At 28.7% G+C, this 26,242-nt stretch overlaps 2 protein-coding genes across 3 annotated transcripts; one reads left to right on the forward strand and one right to left on the reverse strand.

Moving 5' to 3' along the window:
• Positions 1-886: 886 nt before the first annotated feature.
• Positions 887-8,950, forward strand: LOC148237708 (NCK-interacting protein with SH3 domain). 2 transcript variants are annotated; one of them, XM_088203389.1, is made up of 11 exons: positions 887-1,014; positions 1,320-1,504; positions 1,577-1,708; positions 1,774-1,972; positions 3,354-3,595; positions 3,659-3,895; positions 3,960-4,082; positions 4,142-4,325; positions 5,860-6,078; positions 6,145-6,317; positions 6,381-8,950. In XM_088203389.1, exons 1-11 carry the CDS (start codon positions 1,002-1,004, stop codon positions 6,567-6,569), a joined length of 1,896 nt encoding a protein of 631 aa, XP_088059515.1. In that variant the 5' UTR covers positions 887-1,001; the 3' UTR covers positions 6,570-8,950. The 2 variants fall into 2 exon arrangements, with proteins under 2 accessions (XP_088059515.1, XP_088059523.1); XM_088203397.1 differs by having other exon boundaries at positions 1,577-1,702.
• Positions 8,517-25,764, reverse strand: LOC148237709 (troponin C-like). The gene is made up of 6 exons (XM_088203409.1): positions 25,693-25,764; positions 25,441-25,468; positions 10,720-10,863; positions 9,224-9,343; positions 9,022-9,153; positions 8,517-8,949 (listed from the first exon to the last, which is right to left on the reverse strand). Exons 1-6 carry the CDS (start codon positions 25,693-25,695, stop codon positions 8,921-8,923), a joined length of 456 nt encoding a protein of 151 aa, XP_088059535.1. The 5' UTR covers positions 25,696-25,764; the 3' UTR covers positions 8,517-8,920.
• Between the last annotated feature and the right edge of the window lie 478 nt (positions 25,765-26,242).

Here is a 26,242-nt window from a genome sequence, read left to right on the forward strand (position 1 = left end):
GTTTCCTTATTTTTTTTATGAAATTTTTAACGAAACCATTTTTAGTATAGATTATGCTCTTTTTTGTCCATGGGAAACGCTTAAAGAGACGATGGAATGAATGAAGTTCGTGTCTGATAAATAAGTGCAGAAGGTGGTGCACGAATGACTGCGTACTCAGACATTTTTATTTAATTGTTCATTTTTATTTTATTTCTGTCTTGTGTTGAATGCGATGGAGACTGCGCAAAATATTTCTTGAAACAAATGTATTTTCGTAAAACGCAGATTCAAAATTACTGATGCCTTTTTGCTCTTGTGCTGGGAGCTTTTTTTTTGCATTGTGGTATACGTTCAGAAAAAGTCTGTGCTTATATTACTTTGAGCGCCAAATGGCAAACGTCCTTCCGTCGCATCGCCTAGCTAGTAAGTTCTCCTCTCGCCGCTGCTTTGTATCAGTTCTACCAGCATATGTACAGGTTGGCAGTTGATTTTTAGTTAGTAGTTGGATTTTTAACTAAGAGTGTTGATATTTTATGTTGTTAAAAACGATAGTTAATGAAAATTATGTTTCTACCTTTTTCGTTCAATATGTTGTGCGATAAAAATTAAGCTGGGTCATAAATTTGTAGTGTCTTAGTATTTCCTAAAATTGTTTGAATCATAAGAACAATAAAGAAATTGATTTTAGATCGCAGCATTTTTAATAAAATAAAGGAAAATAAAAAAAATAAATACAAATATTTTAACTGTTTTTATTTTATTTTTTACAAATTATGTAATAATATACAAGTTTATATATTATGTAAATGTTTATATGATTTACTAAAGTATAAATAAGATATATTTAATTTTTATTATTTCAAGTTTATGGTCGAATTTTATAATGTTACGGCTCTTTTTATATTTATAATGCAATTATAGATGTCAATAGGGAGGGGGCTGTTGGGCACGGCCGGATCGTTTGACAGCTGATGTCTTGTATTAAATACTTTCGCATATATTAATTTAAACCAGCCAAAATGGCTCCACACGGTATGTAAAATTAATTATAAGGCACAATACTATTATTTTCGTCAGCCGCTGAAGATTAATATTGAATTTATTCTACAATATTTTCGAATTTATTTTGTGCAATGATATTTTTTAATAGTGAATTCTTTAAGAAGTTTTTTAAGACATTTTTTATTATGTTCATTACTCAGTTATTGAGAATCGTGTCTAAATAAACATTGTAATTGAGCTATTGATTTATGATTACTTATTAATACCTTCGTCTAGTATCAAAATTCGATCGACTAATATGAAATGTTCATTAATTATGTATTGGTGTGTTTTAGATTGTCCGGAAATGTTAAAAGCGATGTATAATTTTGAAGCTACGCTGGCTAAAACGTTAAGTTTTCATGAAGGGGACCATTTCATATTTCATCAGAGTAGCTCTAAGCAAAGAAATTGGTGGCAGGTGATAAACAACAGCGGACAGATCGGTTTTGTGCCATCAAACTATGTATCCATTATCCAAGTCTGTGTTTCACTATGGATGTGTGTAATACAATTCTTGATTGAGTGATGTAATACATAAATTTTGTCGTAGGTGGATCCTCATTTCCTAATAAGCTTTTTAGATGACTGCATTGTTTGCTTAAACAATGATTTGACGCCGGAGAATGAAGATTTAGTGTCGCAGCTTATTGAAAAGAAGCAACTCATTGAATCTAGCGTAAAAGTTTGTATTTGTTGTTAATGTGTTTGCTTATATTTCAGTGCAAAAATATTTATTTATTTGTATAGGTTAATGTGAAAAAACATGCGCCTCCACCGCCGATTTCTAACGAATCTTCTGATCATTCGTTGAAGAATGGAAAGGTTCATAAGATCGTCGAACAACATTCCGAAAATAATAGCATATCTTCTAATCACGAACAACCAATATCGCATTTAACTTGTAATGTAGATAATGTTGAAAATAATCCGAGTGAACATAATAATGGTAGGTTTTATTATATCTTATTGGGCTGCTGCATTATTATTGTCATTTTATGTAGTGAAACTAAAAAAAACTAACGATATTTGGCTTATAACAAAAATATCACGATCATTTTATACAAATGCGAATATCACTACTATCTGGTAGCTGCTGAATGTTTGCAGTCGCGAAAAAAAAATCGCGAATGCTTAGTAGTCTGGAGACGCATCAAAACTGCTTTTTCAGAAAATTAATTTTTCATCTATCGAAGCTTGCAACTTTTTACTGCATAATCTGTTTTCTTAAGTTATATTTTTTCCATTTTAACTAACAAAATGATTTAGAAAATATATGTATTTAAGGTAGATATATTTAAATATTTTTACTATGTGTCTTACTAAATCTCACTTAAGATTGGTAGTTCTATCCTACCACTTTTGAGACTGTAGAGTTGTATAGTGTTCAAACAAACATTTTATGTTTCCTTACTTTTTTTACATTTAAAATAAACTTAATCCTTTCTGCACTTCAACAAAAATAGCATCACATATTACCAATTGAAAAGTGTGCCACACAACATATAGCAGTGAAGTTAGCATTTCATATTGCTATGAATATCAGACTGCGAGAGTAATTTATGAGCTAACAGAGCTGGATTTAGATGAAAAGAGGCTCTAGACTATTTCACTTGTGACGCCCCTTCAAGCCCCCCATTTTCATGGTATCGGAAAATATAATGGAAGTGTTAATTTAAACAATAAAAACATATATAATAAATATATTATAATTATATTTAAAATAATAGTAGTAATATAATTATAGTAATTATAATAGTAACAAAATATCAAATGGAATATATATAAATTTTCAAAAAATATTTTTTTTGTTATTTAAAAAACAGATCTTACAAATTTTATTGTCTGGGTGTATTAATAAGATGACTATGACTGCCTTGCAATGACAGCGTCACACTTTTAGATCCAACCTCATGTAATAAAAATACAGGTTAATAAATAAAAAATCTTATTTATTAACCTGTTTTATTTTCCGGGTCAAGCAACGAGAAATCGCTCTGATTGCCAATCAACCAGTGATGCGTCTTAGTCTCTGTAGAACTCTCAAATCATTCTCTTTTTGCTTGTTTTTCTTGATAGTTAGATTTCCCAATTGCAAAAAAAAACGCATATTCCAGTTGCATTTTTATTTGTTTCCAGACAAATACCAATGAAAATTATACTATTGCAACTGGTTGATACTCTTTTTGATCAGACCTCAATGTTTTAAATTGATTAAAATACCATGTTCTTATCTATATCTTAGATTTTTTATTTAGAAATGACAAATTATGTGGCAACCTGATATAAATTATGAATCATATAAATATTTGATTATAAAACTGTTTTAGAACGTCTACATAATAGTCAGTCTGTAACGGAACAGCTTATGAAAACTGATGTTCCTGAAGATAACATACGTCGATCGCCACTTCGCAGTCAATCTAGTCCGAGTATGCAATCTCAAATGGTGCATACGGAAGAATCTTTGAGTCACGCACTTTATACGATGGTAGAACGTGTACGCAGAGATACTCAGTTGAGCCACGATTTATCTAGAATCGCAGTATCCACAGTTTTAGATTGTCTTAAAGTATGATTTAATTGATTGATGCCAATTCATTGAAGAGAATAATTAAAATATGTCAATTTTTAGGAACTTGTATCGAAAGATTCTTGTGGTACTGTTTGGTCTTTGGCTAATTTGGCAAGCGTATCAGGTCCTTTGCCTGCTGGTCGTAGTGTATTGCGAGGATCGGCCGACGCACGTCGGTTGCGAGCTGCTTTGGGTGGTCTCACAGCGTGCGCTCGTGATGCTCAACAACGAGCATGGGCTCTCCATGATGATAATCATTTCATTGTCCAGCAATTAGAAGAAGCAATCAGCGTTTTAGTATGTGACTATTATTATTACAAATATATTAAAATGTAACCAAAATTGATCGATACTGTTTTAGTCTAATGCCGATGTCCGAGTGTCTCGAGATATATTGTCTACTGAGCATTATGAATATGTTAATGCTTTGGTGTTGTTTTACCAAATGGAGACGCGATGGCATATTAGAAAACTCCTAATTAAAGTAAGTGATTATGTTATTTGTATTTTTTTTAATAATTTAATGATGTTTTTTTATATTAGGCATTTAGCGTGATGTGTGTTTTGGACAGAGAAGCTGTGAAAGTTCTTGGTGGTTCTGTTCTACCAAGAGAGATTGCTAGAGATATGCTAGATAATCCTAAAGACATTCCACGCCTAGCTGAATCGACTCGAATGTTGATTTCGTTGCTCTCTCTGGGTGACCCGTTGCCTATTACACATTTTGGTAATTTTTCTAAAAGATCTAATTTATTTTTGTATTTAACCCTCTGGTTGCGAACTCTGGACTAATATTTTTATATCGATAAAATTATATTCTTCAATGATCTTGCAATTCTCATCAAAGAATCAAAAGTTTAATTTTGAATTTTGGCAACTAAAGGGTTAAGCATTTATTTGTTTAATTTTTTTATGTAATGAATTTTGTATATTAGCTTTTATATTATAAGCTAACGTAAAAAAAACGCATCACCTTTGAAATACATAATCATATTTCATATATATATATCGTGAATTCTAAAACATCAAACAATGAAAAATTATTTTAAAATCGTATTTAACTTTTAATAAACAGTAATTACGTGCAATGTTATAATTATTATTATATATCCAAAGATATTCTATAGGTTTAATTAAGGACTATTCCAGTGCCAGTCCAAGAACTTTTTTCATGTTATTTTTGTATTCTGAAATGTTTTATTCAAGTATTAATTTTATTTAATTTATTTATTCTCATCGTTATTGCATTGATTAAATTGTAAAAAAAACGTTACTGACTATTTTTACCTGATAACAAGATGCAGAAATATCCATAAAGTTTCAGTTAAAATTTGCGCCCGTTTGCTTTTCCATTTAAATTCCAGGAAAGTTTTATTATCAATCCGTAGTATAAGAAGCATACATTTTGCTCTCTGGATTTCACACAGTTGCCTAAAGCCATTTTTAGCTAAATATTTCACCGCCTTAATGACGAACTTAGTACACCCCATCTGCATTATATAAATTTATTTTACTCCATCAGTGTCACTTTTCTCCAATCCAAAACACTTCAGATTTTGTGTCGATTGGTCCATTTCAAAGGTGTTTGACATATTTTTATGATTAATAACGTTTTTTTTGGCAGGTATAAGACTGCATACACATACATCCTTAAGTTACATATAAGTTGTCCTCATTTCTTTATCAAATGTTTCACAAATACTCATTGCTAATATCCACAGTAGTCTAATGTCTATCATGTAAGCACTTTAATAGTATTACTGATCTTCACTGAGGATAATTATTTTTTCCTTTAACCCGATTTATTGCACCCATTTCGACAGAAAAGACTTTATTGATGATTGATTATAACCGACGAACAGTAAAATTTGTCTTGTCTATAACCTAAATAATGAACACACAATAATATCGAATTTATTATTTTAACTGAATTGTGAACGATATGATATTATATTTTTTATAAATATTTTCATTAAGAAAAATTGTCTAGGTAACCACTGAAAACTAATATAAACATATTCCAATGTGTTTAATACCACTGTGTGTTTTGGATGCTCTATTCATGATATTGTTACATAAAATTTACCAGAGGAAAAGCATTCATCTCTTCTGTAAATTCTTGCTTTGTAAACATGCATTGCTCTGTCTGTATTTTTTTCACAATATATTTATAAGAAACATATCTTTCAATTATAAATAAATATAATAAAAACATTCATGTACTGTGTATATATTTTTATGATGGTTTTTATATTTTGCAGAACAACTTGACGTGTATTTTATATCATTCATCCTTGAGTTGATTGAATCGCCGTTGGATGACGCCGAAGATCGGGTTTCTGATCTATTTGTGTCTCTCGTGCTCGCATTCAATCTCCAATTTCATGACAACGATAATAATATTGTACTCGACGCTCTTCAATCGCGCAACGATGGAAAGATTTTCACTGAAAAGCTATTGTTGCTAATCAATCGAGAAGGTAAATTATATAATAAATACAAAACGATAAAAATAAATAATATTACAATCATTGAAAAATTTACAGACGATCCTGTCCATGTCTTGGATCATAGTTCTCCGGTGCCTCACTCTGTGTTAAAATTGGCTTTGGACACTTTCAGTCGACGTTCCACTGCATCACTATTTTACACCAACGATACGAAGGTTCTGTTAGATATCACGGTCCGTCAATTAGCTGATTTATCACCTGGAGATCAAGTAAGACCGGATTTGTAATAAAAGATAATTTAAAATGTATTATAAATATGCTAATATTTTTAGCGACGAGGATTGTATTTGAAGTTATGTTTGGGTATACTCCGTCACACGGATTACAGCCATTGCCATCGCCAAGCTGATCTATTGCGGTGCTTCACTCGTATATTTTGTGAAGAAGGAGAGACGAGTATTCCCGATCAGGCACTCATTAAAATAATCTCAAATGAATTTCCACAATATTTTAAGGCATAAATAATGCCATAAAATGATATTAATACAATTCCAGTGATTTTTTAATATCTTATTTTTTTGCACTAGCACAGTTATAATAATTAAAGATGATTTATTATATATAATATTATTATTTTATATTCAAAGTGATAATAATACAAATTTAAAAGAGAAAAAAATTATTTTATCTTATACAGAATATTGATTACTTTTAAAGATGCAGACATTGCGTCTTGATATCAATTCAGATTTGAAATATTTTGTCATGAGTATTTTTTATCTAAATTTACAAGTAAAAAATATATTATAAAATGAGATTAACATATTTTTCAATATAAAAACATACGATGGGAATTATATAATAATTTAATTTAGTTTATGCATATATTACAAATGAGTAAAATGTTATAATATAAATATTATTTTGCTTGAAATATTGCGCTCTGATTGTTGCCATAATATTTTTGTTGATAGTATGTTTAATAACGTGAAAGCCAAAATAATCCTAGTCAAGACATTCATGTGTGTATAATTGCACACATAAATGTTTTATTAAGTAAATTTCATAGTCAAATCTTAAAATTGTTGCCAAATTTTATGAAAAAATATGCACAATATTTTTGTATGATTTAATAATTGTTTTTAAGTTAAATTAGATTTATATTTTTTTATTGGCACAATATATTACTGTGATTGGCACGCTTATAATTGTTTATTGGTGCATTTGGTACTTTTTTATTTTACGCGTACTTAATCTTATCTATTTTTTTGCACTATAATATATTGCCCTTTTAAGAAATGCCAAAAGTAAATGACATTCCTATTTTAATATATTTGATTCGTAGCAATAATTTTTTAATAGTCTCTTAAAATGACGTAATTTTTATTCTAAATTGTCTTATATTGAGAATTTTATCAATGAAGGAGAGATGTTATAAGATTTAAAAATTATATTATATTATATATATTTACATATATATGTACATATATACAAAAAAAAAACGAAAGTCGTATCAATGTATGTATGTAAATTTATTAAAATATTATTATATTTGCATTTCTTGGAATTACTACTAAGGGCTGATTTGGAAATTTATTATATATATATATATATATATATAAGTATTAAGCCATCCGAGAAGCTCTTACCACTTATTAATAAAACAATTAGTCATTTTTCAATTTTAACTTTGATTTCAATCAATGATATATTTACAATTTTATTCTATTTATTTTTCATTAATTTTAATAGCTTTATATGTTCCAGTTTTAACCTTATATGAGAATAATCATGTCAATCTTCGGATGGCTTAATATGAGAGGTATGGCCTATTGTAATTGATGATATTAAATGGTCCATACATGGACCTTTTATGTGTCGTTAAAATATTTCAATCATTTAAATGGGGTTAAAAAATATTGTCAAGTTATAATACTTTTTATTATAAATTTATTAGAAAGTATCTTACTATTGTACTACGGATTCTAAAGAGTTTATTGTGGTTTTTTAAATTCTCGATATTATAAAATACTAAGTATATGGAAACTGTTGTTCTTTAATTATGTATAATTATTAATAGATGTTTAATATTCGGCTATTGAATCATCGAAAGTGATCTATATAAAAATATGTGATTGTCGAGTGAGTAGTGTGCTTATTAGATATGTATCGAGTATTTGAAATGTGTGAATTCTGTCAATTCTTTAAAAATAAGTCGATTCTAAAGCACCATATTTTGTGTTTATTTATTTGCACTATAACGCACACTTAGCTCATGATTGTAAGTTTACTTATAAGTCGCTTAGAAGCATTACTTTACATTTTCTCATAGATCTACCTTTGTTGTCTCACATACAAAAAATGTAGCACATTTCCCACAAAAATGTACCTTTAAAGATGTTGAATTATAAATATATTTTAAAGTAAAACGCCTTTTTTTAAATATATAATAAATACACATCGTACCATTTGGTTGTTATAAAATTTATTAACGCTGTACTACAGTCTTTATAACATTAAAAATTGTTAACAGTCATAATATATCTTTAAATGAAAGAAAAAAAAAACATTAATTCAAAATGATTATATGTACAAATGAGTCACAGGTCATCATTAAATGATCGTGTTAAAGATAAATGTTTACACTTAATTAAAAAATAGAGATTCTATAAAAATTAATACATGCCACTTTTTTGTATTACAAATTACATTAAATGAAGATATGTTTTTCATAATTCATGGCTTTGCGACGACGATGAAGAATGATGCTTTTCGATGAGGATGATTAAAGATGTTAATCAAAGATGATATGAAAGTAGAAAAACTCTTATATAAATATTCTTATCCTAATATATGTATAATTTTGTTCCGCTTATTCTCCGGTCATCATTTCCATGAATTCTGTAATGTAAAATATTATTATTTAATATTAATTTAATTTATAATATTAAAATTTGAAAAGTGAAGATTTACCATCGAAGTCAACGGTTCCTGAACCGTCAGAATCAATTTCTTCAATCATCATGTCAAGTTCGTGCTCTGTTAATTGATCGTCAAGTTCTCTTAAGATTTCTTTCAAGCAAGATGTGGGAATGTAGCCATTTCCTATGATGGTAAAAATGTTTTAGTTTATTATGACACTGTAACTATTTTAAGGTAACGTGTTAAATATTACCATCTTTGTCATAAAGCCTGAATGCTTCTCTAAGCTCCTTTTCCATGGCTTCAGCATCTTCTTCAACGATGAATTTGGCGGCCAAAGTCACGAACTCTTCAAATTCAAGACGTCCAGATTCTGTAATTTAATAATAAAACTCTGATGATTATTTAAAAATATATATTGCTCCAAGGAATCAGAATTACGTATACATACTTTAAAAGCTTCATTTTATTAAAATATTTACTAAATAAAAATGTATAGAAAGAGACATTTATATTTGTTATCTTCAACACATGATTTTTTGATTGAATAAGCGGTAAGATCATTTTTGAAGAGTTGAAATATAACTAGACATTTGTGGATCAAATTTCATTAGGTGTTTTAAAAGTGTTGTATTTATTAAATGCAGAATACAAATCATAATATCTGTTATCAAACTACCTGTTTTTGATCATTAATTTATCGTACTGAAATTTAACATATATCAATATAGAAACTAGACTTTTGAAAGCTTGTGGTTATTAAGCAATACTGGGTGTCCTGCATGATTTATATACGTGCATTAACGCCAATTCTTTTGTTGTATGACAGGTTTCTTTTAGTTGTTTAAAGTCACTTATTAACATTCCCACTACATTCATCATGGATATTAGTCTTCAAAATTTCTATTGTATTGTGAATCCTCTACAATTGTAAGTTTAGAACCGTTCTATTAATTATAGCTTAATTATACTTTTTGTGAATAACTTATAAACTTAATTATAAAAGTTTTTAGATTATCACTTACTAGAATAATGTTTTTCATGAATATTCATTCTCATTCTTGATCGTCTAATTATATACACATAAAATGAAAAAAACAACTTCTTCAGTCTAATTCAAAAACAAAATGTATTTAATTTTTGTCCTAATTTCTTCTACTATCGATTGCAGTGCTTGTTATTGTCACAACTGTGTAATATAATATAACTGTTCGGAAAATATAGATACAGGAATAGTATAAACGTTAGACGCAAGGCTTTAGGCGTAGCAAAGATGTGATTGCAGTGTGTTTAAAATGGTCATGTAGTTTCATAAAGCTGCTAAGTGCGAGGTTAGGTGTGTGAATAGTAAAACTGCTGCTGATATCTATCGCAAATGTGGAAATATTGTCTCGCGATTTAAAGCAAAAATAAGTTATATTCATGATTAAGAAAGTGGAAGGGCATCTCCTGTCACTGATATACCATTATTAAAAAATATTGAAATAGCTGTTTAACAATCGTTAAACTTATATTCAGAACTGTTTTTATTTATTAAAGATTAGACTTTCGAAAAGAAACTCGCTAGACTTACACATTCAGAAAGAAGTTATTGAGGTATAAGTTAATTCCACAATAAACTGCTTCTATCTTTACTCTCCAAATATATCTCGTACAATTATTAAATCAATCATATTATAAAACAATATTTGTTTTAGGTTTTCTATTATTTCTTCGATTCCTGGGATAAATTATAACTGATATACTCACTATCGGCGTCGACTTCCTCAATGAGTTCCTCAAGGATGCGCTTGTTGAAGGGCTGGCCCATCATGCGAAGGATGTCGCCGACCATGTCGCAAGGGATGCTGCCCGACCGATCGCGATCGAATCCATTGAAAGCTTTCTGCAAAACTGAAAATAAAATAGAACAATCAATTAATATACAGTGTAAACGGGTGAAAAACAGGCAATGAGAGATGACTTTATTAAATTTACACGTTGGCGAGTCACGAAACGTCGGCAATCGGGAATCGTGCCAACCGAACATCTAGTCTTGTCTTATGTTGACAGTGTTCGCATGTTTATCTAACCGAAATAATGTAGAAGAATCGATTTTTTTCCGGCGGACAAAATAAAAACAGCATTGAATCTTTCGAACGACGCAGCTTTGTTTTTTTACGCGAAATTATGTCATAATGCGTCCTCGGACTTGAGTTTTATAATAAACCAGATATTAGATAAGAAGCTGGTGTTACATGAGTATTATACATATTGAAATTTCAACGGAGAATACATAAAAGGAGGAGAAGATAAAATGCTATTTATTTATTGTAAATCTTCCATTGTATCATGACAGGCGTACAGTTGGGTAAATACAGTCAAAATTTACTATGTAAGTAGTGAAACACTAGACTAAAATCAAAGCCTGTGAATCAATGACATATATTTTATTCATTATGAACTATTAATATAGTTTGAAATCAATACACGTGACTATGCATGATCTAATACGATTATATTTTTATTATTCATCCATAAAATTGGGGAAAATCTAAAAAAATATAGTCTGTGATGATTAATCAGAAATATAATTATATAATTATCACTAGTTCTGATCTCCTAGCTATGATAGATGTGGAAAAAAATAGGGTATATATGTATCTATGTATACGATTTAAACCCAGGACTTTCAAGTATTAGTCATCTATTTATATCATTAGATTAATTAGGTTTGATATGAATTATTTAATAAACGTAAGATTACATTTAAATGTCTTTATCTAATTTAACAGATTTAGTTATAGTTTTACAATTTATTTCAGGATCGAAAGAAATGTATATTCAATATGAAATATATCAATTAATGTTTTTTTAACATTTCAATTACCATAAGACTATTTTGATATCTTGAAACTACGTTTATTTCATTATAGTATATTATTTTATTAATATGCTTCGTTTTGAAGTATATTAATATCACTAATTAGTCTCATTGAATATGCATATTTGTATTAATGCAAAAATAAATAAAATACAAATTCGGAATATTTTTTTTCATAAATACATCATAATAATATTTTAGTGAAACATTAAATAAATGCTTACATCATTATTACTTATTTGTATAACGAAAATATTAATTAAAACCAATTTGCTACTGTCTCTTTTTATCAAGACACACTTTTTACTATGACTTTGATTGAGATTAGATAAATTTTGATGGAGATATTTTAATACAATCGTCTTGTGTGAAACTTTTCATCTTATTGATAAATTGTAAATATTTTTCTTTACTTATTCTGCTAATTCAAAGCTTATTGATCTCTTTAATTTTATCTTTTTTTTAGTAGGTTGTTATATTGCCCATTTAATAAAACACTTAATTCTTCTACAATGTTTTTAACTCAGATAATGATAGTAAAACATGCTTAAATTCATATCCATTATTTAGTTTTTAATGTTTCAATCCTCAACAATTTTTACGTGTTGATTTTAGGTTTAATATGAAAAAATTACATTTTTCTTTAAAATACGCTTAAAAAATGCCATTTCGATACAAAAAACTATTTATGTCAAAAAATAATACAATAAAAACAGGACAAAATTTTATAGAAATAAAATAGTTGCAAATATTTTTTCAATGCTAGGATTTTTTTGTATTATTAGAATTAAAATGTAATTTTTTTTTCTGTTTAAGAAAAATGAGTAATGGTATTTATATTTTTAAATATTTATTTTATTTTAATTTTTCTGTACTTTTTTTTAAATGGAGTTTTAAATGGCCTCCATTTTGAAACAATATGGCGGCCAAAAAAAGCTGGCTAAGAAACTTAGTCTAGATATTCAAAAAAATATTTTTTCAAAACAGTTATATGAAAATCTGATAAAAATTAATCACGAAAATCCCATAAATATTTTATGAAAATTTTTAAAGTGCTAATGAAATAAAATACATTTAAATTAAATTAAATTAGGATCATCGTGACCTCGCAGGTTACCCCAATGTGCCACAATGCTCCAAAATCATTACATAGTATTATTACAATACAAAAAATGTATTATATAACTAAGATTAAAAATAATAAATAGTAAGACAGAAAAGAAAAAAATCACAAATAGCTGACATTAAATTTATTTAATGTCAGCTATTTGTGATTTTTTAACAATGTGCAATGCCAGCGTATTAAGAAACCGAATAGAGACAGCCATAGGCGAGTCGGCTAGTGCGAACTTCCTGGTTCTAACGCAGCAAATGAGGACGCGATCGTGATTTTTGAAGGTGTTTCGGAACCCAAAACTTTAACTCCTCAAAACTAGTTTGATTGTCGACAGCACCCTTCAATTGTTTGAAGAAATGCTTAGCAACATACAACTTTCTACGAGAACTCGGTGAATCGTAGCCCAACACTTCTAAAAGAAAGGCGCTAGGATATAAGAACGGATAATAATCAAACATAAAGGTATCTCATGAATATTTTCTTAACTTTTTTTAAATCTTTCTTCTTAAACCAAAATTCTTCATTCTTGTATCAAAATTATTTATTTTGATTTTAGAATGCTGCGAACTAAGGTGTCATAGAGGATGCAAATAATTAACGGGCCGTTAAAGTGGAATGCGTTCCTTATAACAAAGCCAAGTGTTTTCGAAGATTTATTGCAGATGTTTACATGTAGAGAAAAACTCTTGCTTTCAAAAGTGATTCTGAGATCTTTAGTGGAAGTTTCTCTAGCCAAAATGTTTCCACTGAAATCGTAGGAATAAACTAATGGCGAACGGGATCGAAAAAATGACACAGTACGGCATTATTTGACATCAAAGACAGACGGTTGATGGAAGCTATATAGAGAGATCGAATGCATTTAAACAATTTTAAATCATTTGTACACAAAATAAAACTTAAATTTTTTCTGCCGTATTTATGTCATTAATATTATAAATAACATGAAGAGCTTAGATCCTTAGGGAACCTCCAAAGGGGTGAAACACTCCTTTGACAATTGACCGCCATATGTTACAACTGTTTACGATCACTCAAATAACCGAGTTAAATCATCCGAGCAGCCAAGGCCCGACAATATTATTAACAATAAGTCAAAGGATTTCTCAAAATCTGTATATACGACATTTGTTATTTCAGTAATTTAAAAACATTATTTACTGCTTTATCGTAGTGATGCATCGAAAGTCTGTCAATATGAACTAAAGCCGCATTAATTATGTGTCCGTAAAGCTTGTATATTTTAATAGTAAACGAACGCATAAAAATAGTATATTTAATTTATATTTAAATCCGCGTTGGTGTTAGTATAATCACGAAACGTTTGTTTATAATAAATTTCAATAACGTAAAAAAGGCGTCGCGTGGGTGTGGTTAAGCTAAAAAATATATGTTTTTATGATGTTCGCAAAACGACGATAGCCAAAGCGATTTTTCATAGACTTATAAATAAAATATTATTATCAATTTTCACTAGTACAATATAGCGACCACCTGTCGCAACTTCTAAAGAAAACAATGAAACATATTTATAAAACGAATATTTTTAATAAATTGTTTCATACAATTTTCACCGAGCCGAAAGCTATAAATCTCCGTTGATGATATGATATGTGTGCCAGAGACCACCTGTTTAACCCTTTTGGCTGCCTATACCAGGAGGGGAATTCTAAACTTTCGCCGGTTGTTAAGAATGCGACGAGACGATTTATCTGGTTTCGATTTTGGCAAACGAGCTGACTTTCAATGAGATATGACACAATAGCGTGTCTATAAAAAATAATTCAGACTCGTATATATATATTTTTTATGATATCTAGCTGTTTTCTCAACGATAGTTTGTGCAAATAAACTAAAATATGTAATAAATTAAAATATCAATTTTAGAGCTGGTTGTAGCGATGATGGCCAAAAAGAGATAGAGATGAAAGCTTGGACGAATTTTTAATTGCTTAGTATTATGAAGAGTATTTTTGACCCCGGTCCATTAATATAAAAATAATTTGTAATAAAATCTATTTTTTAATTAGTTTAAAAAGCACTGTACTACAATATTTTTTACAAAGATAAAAGAAATAGTTTTATATGTAAAATTGGTTTCTAGTTTTATATGTAAATATAGTTAATCAACACTTTTATAGATATACATATATTAAATTACAATTTAAAACTGAATTTTAATTTTCTTTTCTAATTATTTTTTATTTTAGACTGATGGATGTATTTTGTGCTAAAATTTAATATACCTATGAATCTAAAGTCATCGTTGTTTATTTGCAGAAAAATAACATTTTAACGTTTTATAAAAATAAAATCGACTGTAACATTAAAAAACACAGCAATATATTATATATATCACTACAATAGATATTTTTTGTATTGATTTTACTTTTTCTACCTTAATTTAGAGTACAAACTCAGTGATGTAATAAACGATTAATTAAACAGTAAATCTGGAAGAGTACAATCGACCTATCTAAAAAATAAAAATTATAATTAATTATTTATTGAGAAGCAGTTTATCTTTTTTAATATTGACATTTTAACTTTATATATGTTAAAACATTAGGCACATGAAATGTATGATGTGTATTAAATTAGCAAGGTATTATATAACTCAATTTGATAAAACTAGCTTCACATAAATAAATTCAGTAATCATTGGATTACAAATTGTTTCTTCTCAGGAATTATTTCTTGAGAAAAATGCCGAATCAAGAATTCTCATCAGTAAATTTCTTGAGAATTTTTAGAACTTTTCCTTGTTTAAATTAAATTTGTACGAATATTTTTTAATGTTTTACAAATGATGCATAAGAAAGGACGGGTCTGTGCCATATGTTTGAAAATATACATGCCTTCTTAAAAGTTTTTAATAAAGGTCGATTATTTGATTAGTAAAAATTTTTTCACGATTTTCTCAACTACTCTAATTGGTTTTATTTTTGGTTTGGTAATCTAAGAACTACATTAATAAAAAAATATAATAAGAAACCACTTCCCATGGGAACCGGCAGATTGAATTAAAATATATAGGGTCAGGGCCGTCAAAAGCGAATTTGGGCCCTGGGAAAACAGTGATTCAGGGCCGCAAAAATGGCATTTTATATATTATTTACCATCGTAATAAAATTTCTTGAATAAATAATAATAAGTACGAGGTAGCCCTTTCTAAGCTAAGAATAAATATAAAAATTAGCCACCGTTGCGACATATTTTATGCGAAATATTTTAATTAGGCATTAAGAATAAAGCACATCTAAACCGAATTTTGATCAAAAGGAGAACGCAAAAAACAATTATCCCTTCTCAGAAGTCAAAAATCCACGTCAAAAGCAATAAAATCGTGCCGTCGCCGTCGCAGTGGGAACGCTCGTTACCGAGCGTTCCCACTGCGACGGCGCCGACACGATTTTATTGCTTTTGACGTGAATTTTTGCCTTCTGAGAAGTGATAATTGCTTTTTGCGCTCTCCTATTGACCAAAATTCGGTTTGAATATGCTTTGATCAGTCCTCTTATATTATAAGTCTATAATAATCGGCAAGAATAGCTATCATATTTTTTAAATATAGTATAATGTCGAAATACAGTCGAGAAAATCGAAAAGTGAAAATGAGAATTCTCATTTCTCGAGATTGAAAACGCATGAAGTTAGTCAAAATTGAGCTAACTAAATTCGATCAATAGTTTTAATTTTGTTTAATTTATTTACTTAATGTCTACAAATATTATACATTTTTATTGATAATATTTTTTTTATAGTAAGGTATTGTAAAACATACAACAATATTATTCTCACGCGTTTTAAATGATTGATTTAAAATTTTCTGTTTTTAATACAACAACAAAGTTAATACATCTTTGGGATAAAATCAAAACTAGAAATTTAAATATTGTTGTGTTGATTTTTCAACAGTTATTTTTACTAACAAATAAGTATTGTATACAAATATTAGTTTAATTTCTTTTCCGTAGACTTAGACACCTTAAATTTATGTCCATATGCAGTCAAAAAATTGCATTTACTTTTAGACTTGTGCTTCATAAAGCTATTAGTGATTATATATATTAAGTATTTTTAACTTTAATACAGAAAAATACATTTGTTTATGTTTTCTAATATTTAGTAAATTAAACAAAACAAAATTACGCTATCGTAATTTTGTTTTGTCTTATTTATTTATTTTTTTTATTTATTTTAATGTCTTTTTTTCTCTTTAAATCTGCTATATGAAAAGGGTTAAATTTTTATTATTTACTAATGAGTTGATTTTTTATTTGTATTGCATACAATAGTAAGCGTTAAATAATATTCACATGTATGTATATATATACATATATAAACACATACGTATAAAATTAATGCATTTATTTTCGCTGTGCGTTGTTATAAATTATAATTTTAATTATTCGTCTCGATCCGCCATTGGCATATGGCCCAAAATGATCCCTTTTTTTTCGTGCGTTTCGCACGAAATTAAATTAACAGTTCATTCGGAACGAAGCGTGGACGAAGCTTATGCCAAAATAATTGATTCGTTTTCGTCTTTGTTTACTTTTTAAGCGAAAAAAGGTTCAAAGCAAACATTCAGGCCATTTATTATCGCTGTGGTTAGCGAGTGCTGAAACGCGGGCTATTACAGGATTTCTTGTAGCTCGCTGGCATTTGGGGTACCGTCTCGTCTTCAAAGGGTGCCAGACGTTATTGTACCGATTCGGAGACACTGTCTATTTCGAGAGAGAGAACGATGCACCCGAGAGTGCAAGATGTGTGGCAATCGAGAGTGAAACTAGAGAGGACCACTGAAAAGATTCCAAGCGATTCGAAGAGTCATCGTTCGATAGCGATTGAAGAAAAACATATATTATGCAAGTTTATGACTCATAACATATATAACACTTACACTTACATTTATTTAATTTATTTACTACTCAATAAAACAACTTTTGATTAAAGTTAATTAATTAACAATAAAAAAGAGTTCCCTATCAAACTTTTCCCAAGAAAACTCACTTTAGTAAGTGAGTATAAAAAATGTCAAGCGAATAAATTTAATGTATTTTTATTTTACGATTATTTTATAGGCTTAAATTAGACCAATAACTCAAGTTTATACATATAAATTGAACATAAAACTTGAATTAAAAATCTGTCACAGACTTTGTATGATATATCTATATTACTTTTTTGTTATTCAACTTTGCTCCAGTTGTGAAACGCATTTAAACGCATAAAAGTCAAATGTCCGAGTTGATTTACAACACCATATAAAACGCTACATAGTTGTATTCCAAAAATAAGAATCCGTTTCCGCAACACGTTCATTAATCTCCGAGATGCATCTTCCAGCGTGATCCAGATCGGGAGTAAAATTGGAAAAATAAAAAATTAAATGAAACGATTGTCAAGGCTTAGTCTGATTCATGCGATGTTTAGACATTCTGAGATTCACAGATCGCTAACGTTTTGTAAACTATGATGTTAATTCGCAAATTTTACGTGATAGCCATTGGTAGTCAACTGTTACTATATTATACATTTTTATATTATGTATATGAAAAAATAGGTTAATTCTTACTTTGCCCTGTTGTCGGTCATAAATTTACAGGACGGGAATAGAACTGAAATATTATGGAAAAACGAGCGAGGCGTAGTCGTATCGAATTCCATATAATGGCCTACTCGTTCCAAGTTAAACAAAGTAAAATTTAATGTAGTATGTAATTAAAAAGTAATATATATAATTTAATTTTATAGTTGCTCTAAAATGTTTTTAAACAGTAATATGATTTATCAAATGAGAGAATAAGATCATGAAAGTAGTTTTTGAGCTTTAAATGTATCACTAGGTTATAAAAATAATTTCAAACAACACAGTTCATATTTAGCTAAAGACATGCGGTATTGTAATTATTGAGTATTCAACGAGTAAACATGTAATTTTGGATTAATTCTCAATAAAACAGGGAAACATCTTTCTTTAAAGTTTGTATTATAAAATACTACAATGATCAAAAAACAATGGTTAAGTTAACAGCTTCTCAAAAAATTACACTAATATTGTATGTTATGAATTGATATATTGTTTAAAGAATAGTTTACCACAACTACATTTAAGCATAAGATCGTGATCTTTTTTAAAAAGCATACTATTACTTCGTAGTTGCCACTTTTTTGCTTCAGTGATCTATCATTTAAGCTCAAATTTATTTTGGCATCTACTACTTGTTGAACATAATTTGGCATTTAAAATTCCATGAAAATACTAGTATTATGCATAATATTTCATAATTTTACTACATCACACATGTCACGTTATTTTTGGGTAATGTGCAACTATTGGCTTTCGAATATTTATCTATTTATTTTTCGTAATGCGTATTTGCATTTTACTTTAGACTAATCTTCATTTGACATTAATTAATTTGTTAATGTTCCATAAATTCATCAAAGGGCTGTTTCTGATTTTAAGTTTAATATAATTTTATTGGTATATCTGTATATTTGAAGTAACATCTGATTTTAATAATGGACATTAGCTTTACTTGTTTGTATAAACAATAAAAATCTAGGCGTCACAATATAAATGAATTAGGCCTCGTTAAGTCTTTATTGTTTTTAAGATCTCATCAATCTTTTAAATTCTTAACACTATTTTTCTATTCTACGCGTATAAAAATTCTAGAGGTAAAAAATCACGTAACAGACATTTATGCTCACTGGCGACACATTGACGATTTTTATCTCCCATTGCATAATTACCGTTTGTCAAAATAAACCGTTTCGCATGGATCTCCTTTGCCACTCTGTTTCATCACTGTCTCGCTGAGATGAAAGCGAAATACGTCTCTGTGTCAAAAGCAGGTGCAGACAAGGTGCGCGAGCTCAGTTGAATATTAGGAAGACCGCCAATCCGTCTTCCTTCAGACCCGTCGACAATACGTTAGATTTCCCAGAATCTGACCGCCAGATGTAACGTAAATTAGCGCTTACTAGCCGGGCGTTTCCCCGAGATTTATTCGGGATTTTCCCTCGGTCAGCCGAGGAACAGTTCGCGAGAGATGATGGTGTTATTTATTGCTAATGAGATCTGACAAGCGACGTTGGCCGTCCAAGAACCGACGCTAATGAGAGGACGTGTGGGATTTTCGTTTAAAACAGATTTTACCGGATTTCTCTTTCTCTCTCTCTCTCTCTCGCTCGATACTGGCTCTGGAAATAGCGAGCTTTGGTGAAAATGATCCAGTTTTAATTTCGCGCGTGTGCGAATACGTTAATAAATACTGGGTGGTTCAAAAAAGATGTATTCACTTCATCACGTCACAAAAGATTTATTAATGTACGTGGTGAAAAAAACTTGATAAACTTTTAATGCTCTATAAAAAATAAAATAAAGTACTAGAAGATGGCTCTATATTGACCTGTGATTCATATGATAAGTAAAAAAATGATAAGTGACAAAAGTCAATATGTATATATGTAATATTAAGTAGATATTAATATAATTTATGATGTATCATAATCATAACTGATTTTTATCTTATTATTAACGAAATAAATTTATAACTCGAAATTGTTTCACAATGGCATAAACTTTAAATCATTGAAAAGTAAACGATTCTCGTATTACAGTCATAATAATAGTATAAAATATTTATATTCAACCTTATGTTTCATTTCAGGAGAAATTCTTACTTAGAAATGTCACACAACTTGCTTTGATTTTATGATTTCGCCTAATGTGTGATAAAGCTTTTGAAATTATCGTGCACTTTAATTAATTTATTTATGTATGTTACAGTGAATGTGTATTAACAGTAAAGTTATATTCTCACTAGTATTTCAGTTAAATCATATCAGAATACATTTTCCTACTAGCGAAAATATACGCTAGTGAGACTATATAAGTTGCTCTTAAATATAAATAAAATTCAATTTGCAATTTGCGAAGCTTCCATTTGCTGTTCAAAGCCAAACCTATCCTAAACGAAATAACCAAACACAACTTTATCTAATAAAAATTTCATTAATGTAAAATTATGTTTCATATATAATACATTTTAGAGAAACATACAATTTCACTATCATTTATTGGTGATAATGTATTTAGAAATAATGTTAAATTATATGTATACTAGGAAAAATATAACTTCATTGAAAAATACATATTCATTGTAACACATATTTTTTTGTGTTTCTCATAGTTACTGATTCTGAAGATTAGTGAGTTAATATTATCTCGCATAACTTTTATGTGGTATTAAACATCTACTAAGTTGCTTAAGGTTGGTATAATATGTTGGGATTTGTCTTGCGATACGCCCATAAATTAATGAGCTCGAGAACACTGTATGCCTTGTATAATTACTTAGTGCGCATTATCATTGAGCATGCATTTCTGGCTTGGTTGTTCTCATATCTAACATAGATAGTGATGCTTAGGCTTAGGCCGAAAATTAGGATAGTACTGATACGGATCACTAATGGACCGGTGGGCAAGGGCCTATAGAGTGGGAACATTCCGAGTACCTTAAGTCTTGGCCTGATTGCTAAATAACGCAACCGACTCATTTTTAATTAAAAAGGTCCATAAAAAGTGTCTCAGATTCTGTACATATGTACTCAACTTGACCTCATAAAAGTTCTAAAACTAACTATTGTTTTTAAAAATGGTTTCAGATATGCTTTAACTAAAACAGTTATACTAGTGAAAAATACACAGTTCATAATTTGTTATATAATTAAAATGTTCAACTTTTTTAGCTCATTACAATTATTATCTAACCTTAACTCTTTGAGGAGTATCGCCGTACATGTACGGCGGTCGATCTGTCAATGTTTTGAGGTACCCCAGATAATATTATATTTATATATGTAAATTATTTTTATAGAAAATAATACTATCGAATTAAATAGTACGAAATAAATGAACATAAAAAAATATTTTGTATTGATTTTATAAAAAAATATTGAGAGCCTCTGAATTAAATTTAAAAAAACTAAAAAGGCCAAAAAATATGATATATAATATAAAATACTAATTCAAAAAAGTAGTAAAATAAATAAAAGCAATAAATTCTTTTATAATTTACTATAAATGCAATATAAAATAATTATGGAAAAGTACAAAAAAATTAGCTTACTACTTAATGCATACTAACAAATTAACAAATGTGTATATATTAACTCACTACGCAAATGGTTAAAATCCAGTATAATTATTTGCGTTTTATGATTGCATTTTATAATAGTAAAAAGCTTCTACTACGGATTTATTATCATAAAAAAAAAAAACATATTATGCAGCAAGTTTTATAAATGGTATGAGCTTTATTAATACAACTAATTATATTATAGCTAGCTACATCTTATAGTATTTATAGTGTACGATGTATTTTTAATATTTTTCATATTGAGTTAAAAATTATATTAACTTAGTTTATTATCTATATTTTATAATCAGCTTATAGCTAAAGTAATAAAGCTGTTGCAAACAAGTTTATATATTTAAAAATAAACTGTGGAACAATTTTTTATTTATATATTGAGCAAAAATGATTGATTTCTTATAGAGAAAATCTGATAAATATTATTTTAATAAATGTATTTTTCTCTTTTTATTCAGCATATTTTTTATCCCATTAAATAATTTGGTTTCAAGGTTTGTTTTCTACATATTTGAAAGAATCTTAAATCACATTCTTTGTTGTTTGTTGAAAATACTAAATTGAATAAAAATAACAGTCATTTTCTCATATTAAAAAGCACCTAAAAGCGACTTTTTATTCAGCCAGTCAAGTTATAACTATCACAGGGCCGTTACGAATGAGCTCCATAATATCTTCGTTAAATTAACTTTTCAGTAAAAAAACGATTACGCGTCGAACGAAACGATGCCAAAATTGACTGTTTTTTTTATTATTGGCTACGATTTTAAAACGAAATTGTGTTTATGCGATTTGTTGTATAAACAAAGTTCAACGCGCGAAAATATTTTTTTAATAATATTTCAACGAGCAAACGAACTGCGAAAACGAAAATAATCACAATAAATATATAAATTGATATGAAATAATATTTTCAACCACACAAGTCGTATATCGTTCATAGCCATCAGCGAAATATTCGAGTTATTTATATAACTGCAATAATTTTTTTTCTGAACAAGAATTCTGATTTAATGCGATTTTTTCATCGAAACTCTTTGTATATATGTGCTACGTGAGCTAAACCAAGATCTTTAATACATCTCTAGTGTTTACGTTCGTAAAATTAAAATAACAAAGTCGAAGTAGAACTTTTGTGTACGCCACGAATTTATTTTTACAATGAAGCTTTGAAAAATAAATATGAGGGAAAATCCATTCTGTTAAAAAATGAATATCCCTAAAATTAGTTCGTGTACACAATTATCTAATATAGTAAATTACTAATGTATTGTTAAAATTAATATTATTGACTTGCTTATATATCGTAAATAAATATTATTTGGGTCAAAGTGTGTTTATTGTTTGGTAAAGTACTGAAATAAGCTCGTTCTCGGAACTCCCTAGTAAATATTATTTATTCGACTAATAAGTTTGTTTTATTGTGATGTAAAAGCCGCGTTATGAATAATATTAAATATGATTTATCCGAGCAACGTCTCTCAGCATCCGAACGATTCCAACATGACAAGAAGCTCGTTTGACAAAACTTTACGGCGGTAATATTAATTTAGTTCGCGCGAAGCGGAGTTGACATACTAGATAATTTTTCATCGTATGTTTACTTAAAAAAATCTGTTCCGTTTCCTGGTTATTTTTAATTGATACTGGCTTCGGATCATTGTTTCGCCATTGTATTCTAGTCCGTTCCGATCTATTTTCAGACACCTTTCCCACTAAAACACACTAGAATCTGACGGATTTTCCGAGAGGAAAAATAATACGCATCGATAGCTCTTTGTCTGTTCGTTTCTCCCGATTTACGATAAGATCGGACGGATTTATAACATCGAGTTAAATATACGAACGCGAATCTATTTTTGGATCACTTGCATTAAATTCCTATAGTGTTTGGAATCATATTTTTTTGAAGAGTTTCCGCGGCGCTTCCCGAAAGTGTCATCAATCTGACGGTGAAATAAATCGAGTTAAATATGATGTGAAATAAAAAAACGATGACGTACGGTGATGCGAGGTTCTGAAATGATATATACGAAGGTGAAATTAAATTTATATATAGTGTTTATATTTTTACTTTCGTACTAGAGCAGATGGAATCAAAGGAGTTATTCACGCAATTAAAAACATGTTTAATTTCTGCGAGAATTTTATATATATAGCCCTTATCAGGAAAAGGGTAATAATTTAATAATTAACCTACTGATTTGGAGCCATGTGTTACAATGAAAAACTATCAAATGACTTATTTTAAAAGGTAAAATATTAACAATGAAATTATTAATATTAACAATAAAAATTTTTGTGTAATTGATATTATGTAATCTTAAGTAAAATATTATATTTTTTAATATTGCAGATTATTTTATGTAATTTGCATTGCAAATGTATTATTAACATACAAGTAATTCATACGTCAATTGAATGATAAAAATGCTTATAGAAAGCGACTTGTTCTTCAAAATAAGCGTGTTAAATATTTGTAGATTTTTTTGCTCATGTAGCATTTTAAAATACTAAGAATAATATAAAAAAATACTATTTGTAAAAATATAAATCTTATTGTATTCTAAGACATTAAATTTTTGAAATACTTTTTTTATGCGCTATGTAGCTTATTTTTAGAGAACTTTCAATAGCTAATATTTACGATCTAGTTCGATTTTAATTAATCATCATGATATTCATCTGTGAGATTATGAAAATCTAGGTGAACCTAATCTGTGATTGTCGTTTGGAATTATAATTATATAATAATCATTGATCCCGATCTCAAACACGATAAAAATTAAAAAAAAAAAGGTCCATATGAGATTCGAGCCCAAGTCTTTCAGGTCAATAGTCAGCGATTTCAATATCACTCGTCTATTATGCTATTTATTAAATTATGTAGGTGCTATAATTGATAATACAACTACAAATAAAATAATTTTGTAAAAGAAAAATATGATATTTATAAAAATACAATACGTATTTGTTACAAATTTTTTTGTGCAGTTTTTAACAAATTTAATCAAGTGATTCTTCATTTAAAATATACGATATATTTCTGTTAAAAACATTTTTTATTAAAACTAATATTTTATTATTAATAGATAAATAATAAATAGCAAAATCTAGCTCAACCGCGCGTTTATATCACCGCGATGGGTTATTGAACCGAAGAAAAATATAATTAACCATTCTTTGAGCTTATAGATTTTTCTTGGCAGTCACAAATGTCACGTATGACGGTTTTTATATTGTAATATTTAATATTGTTTTTGCGTAAAGTGAGACGACCATAAAACATTTATATATGTTAAATTAAAAAAAATATTTACCTGCGATTTGTTCTGGCGGTAACTCATCCTGTAAATAAAAAATATATTTAAAACTCATACAATAAAATATCATAATAACAAAAATACAGTAATTTCCACTTGATGATTTAACAATGATTTTTATTAAAAAAATATTTTTTGGGTGATGGTAAAGGGTTGTTCATGAATTATAACAAAAGTCACTGTCACTCTATTATGATATTGTCCGTAAACTATTGTCATCAAAATCACTGTCCGGAAGAGAAAACGCACCATCTTTTGGTTGTGTGGTTTAGGTCTGCTTTTCTGTTGTGACACTGAGCACTGGTGGGGCACGTGTGGCCCGCGGGCCGCACGCGGACCCCTTATATACGGGCCAGTTGGGAATCGACAGCAATCCACCAGTATTTTTAGTACACTGCTCCACACCGTCTTTATAGTAGGGTGGGACGAGTCCAACACAAGCGGATGCAGTCGAAATCGGATGCAATACTGCAACCGATACGGTTTAATATGCTATAATATAATACGCAAATAACACATTACTGATCGCTATGGGAAATCGTTTTGAAACTATAAATATTAATAAGTCATACTGTACATAGTAAGCTAAAGTGATTATCAATTTTTTCAGGTATCGTGAAAAAAATATGATTAGCTGTGAACAAAATTTATTAAAAAAGTTAGACTATTTTTAATTATTTCAAATTTAATATAAAATAATACCCATCAATATTGAAAACATTATGTGTTGCTGCGCAACTTACGAAATTACTCATTTTGCATATCATAACAAGAAGTTGTTCTATTTTGACCTAACTTA

The sequence above is a fragment of the Plectrocnemia conspersa genome, unplaced genomic scaffold, assembly GCF_051122295.1.
Source record: "Plectrocnemia conspersa isolate PC_06_02 unplaced genomic scaffold, ASM5112229v1 ptg000002l, whole genome shotgun sequence".
Lineage (NCBI taxonomy): Eukaryota > Metazoa > Arthropoda > Insecta > Trichoptera > Polycentropodidae > Plectrocnemia > Plectrocnemia conspersa.

Coding starts and splice junctions, on each gene's coding strand:
- LOC148237708 (XM_088203389.1), top strand. Junction 1,973..3,353: donor TCCGAGTGAACATAATAATG/GTAGGTTTTATT, acceptor AAACTGTTTTAG/AACGTCTACATAATAGTCAG. Junction 6,079..6,144: donor GTTGCTAATCAATCGAGAAG/GTAAATTATATA, acceptor AAAAATTTACAG/ACGATCCTGTCCATGTCTTG.
- LOC148237709 (XM_088203409.1), bottom strand. Junction 9,344..10,719: donor TGAGGAAGTCGACGCCGATA/GTGAGTATATCA, acceptor ATTAAATTACAG/AATCTGGACGTCTTGAATTT. Junction 8,950..9,021: donor AGGAACCGTTGACTTCGATG/GTAAATCTTCAC, acceptor TTTACATTACAG/AATTCATGGAAATGATGACC.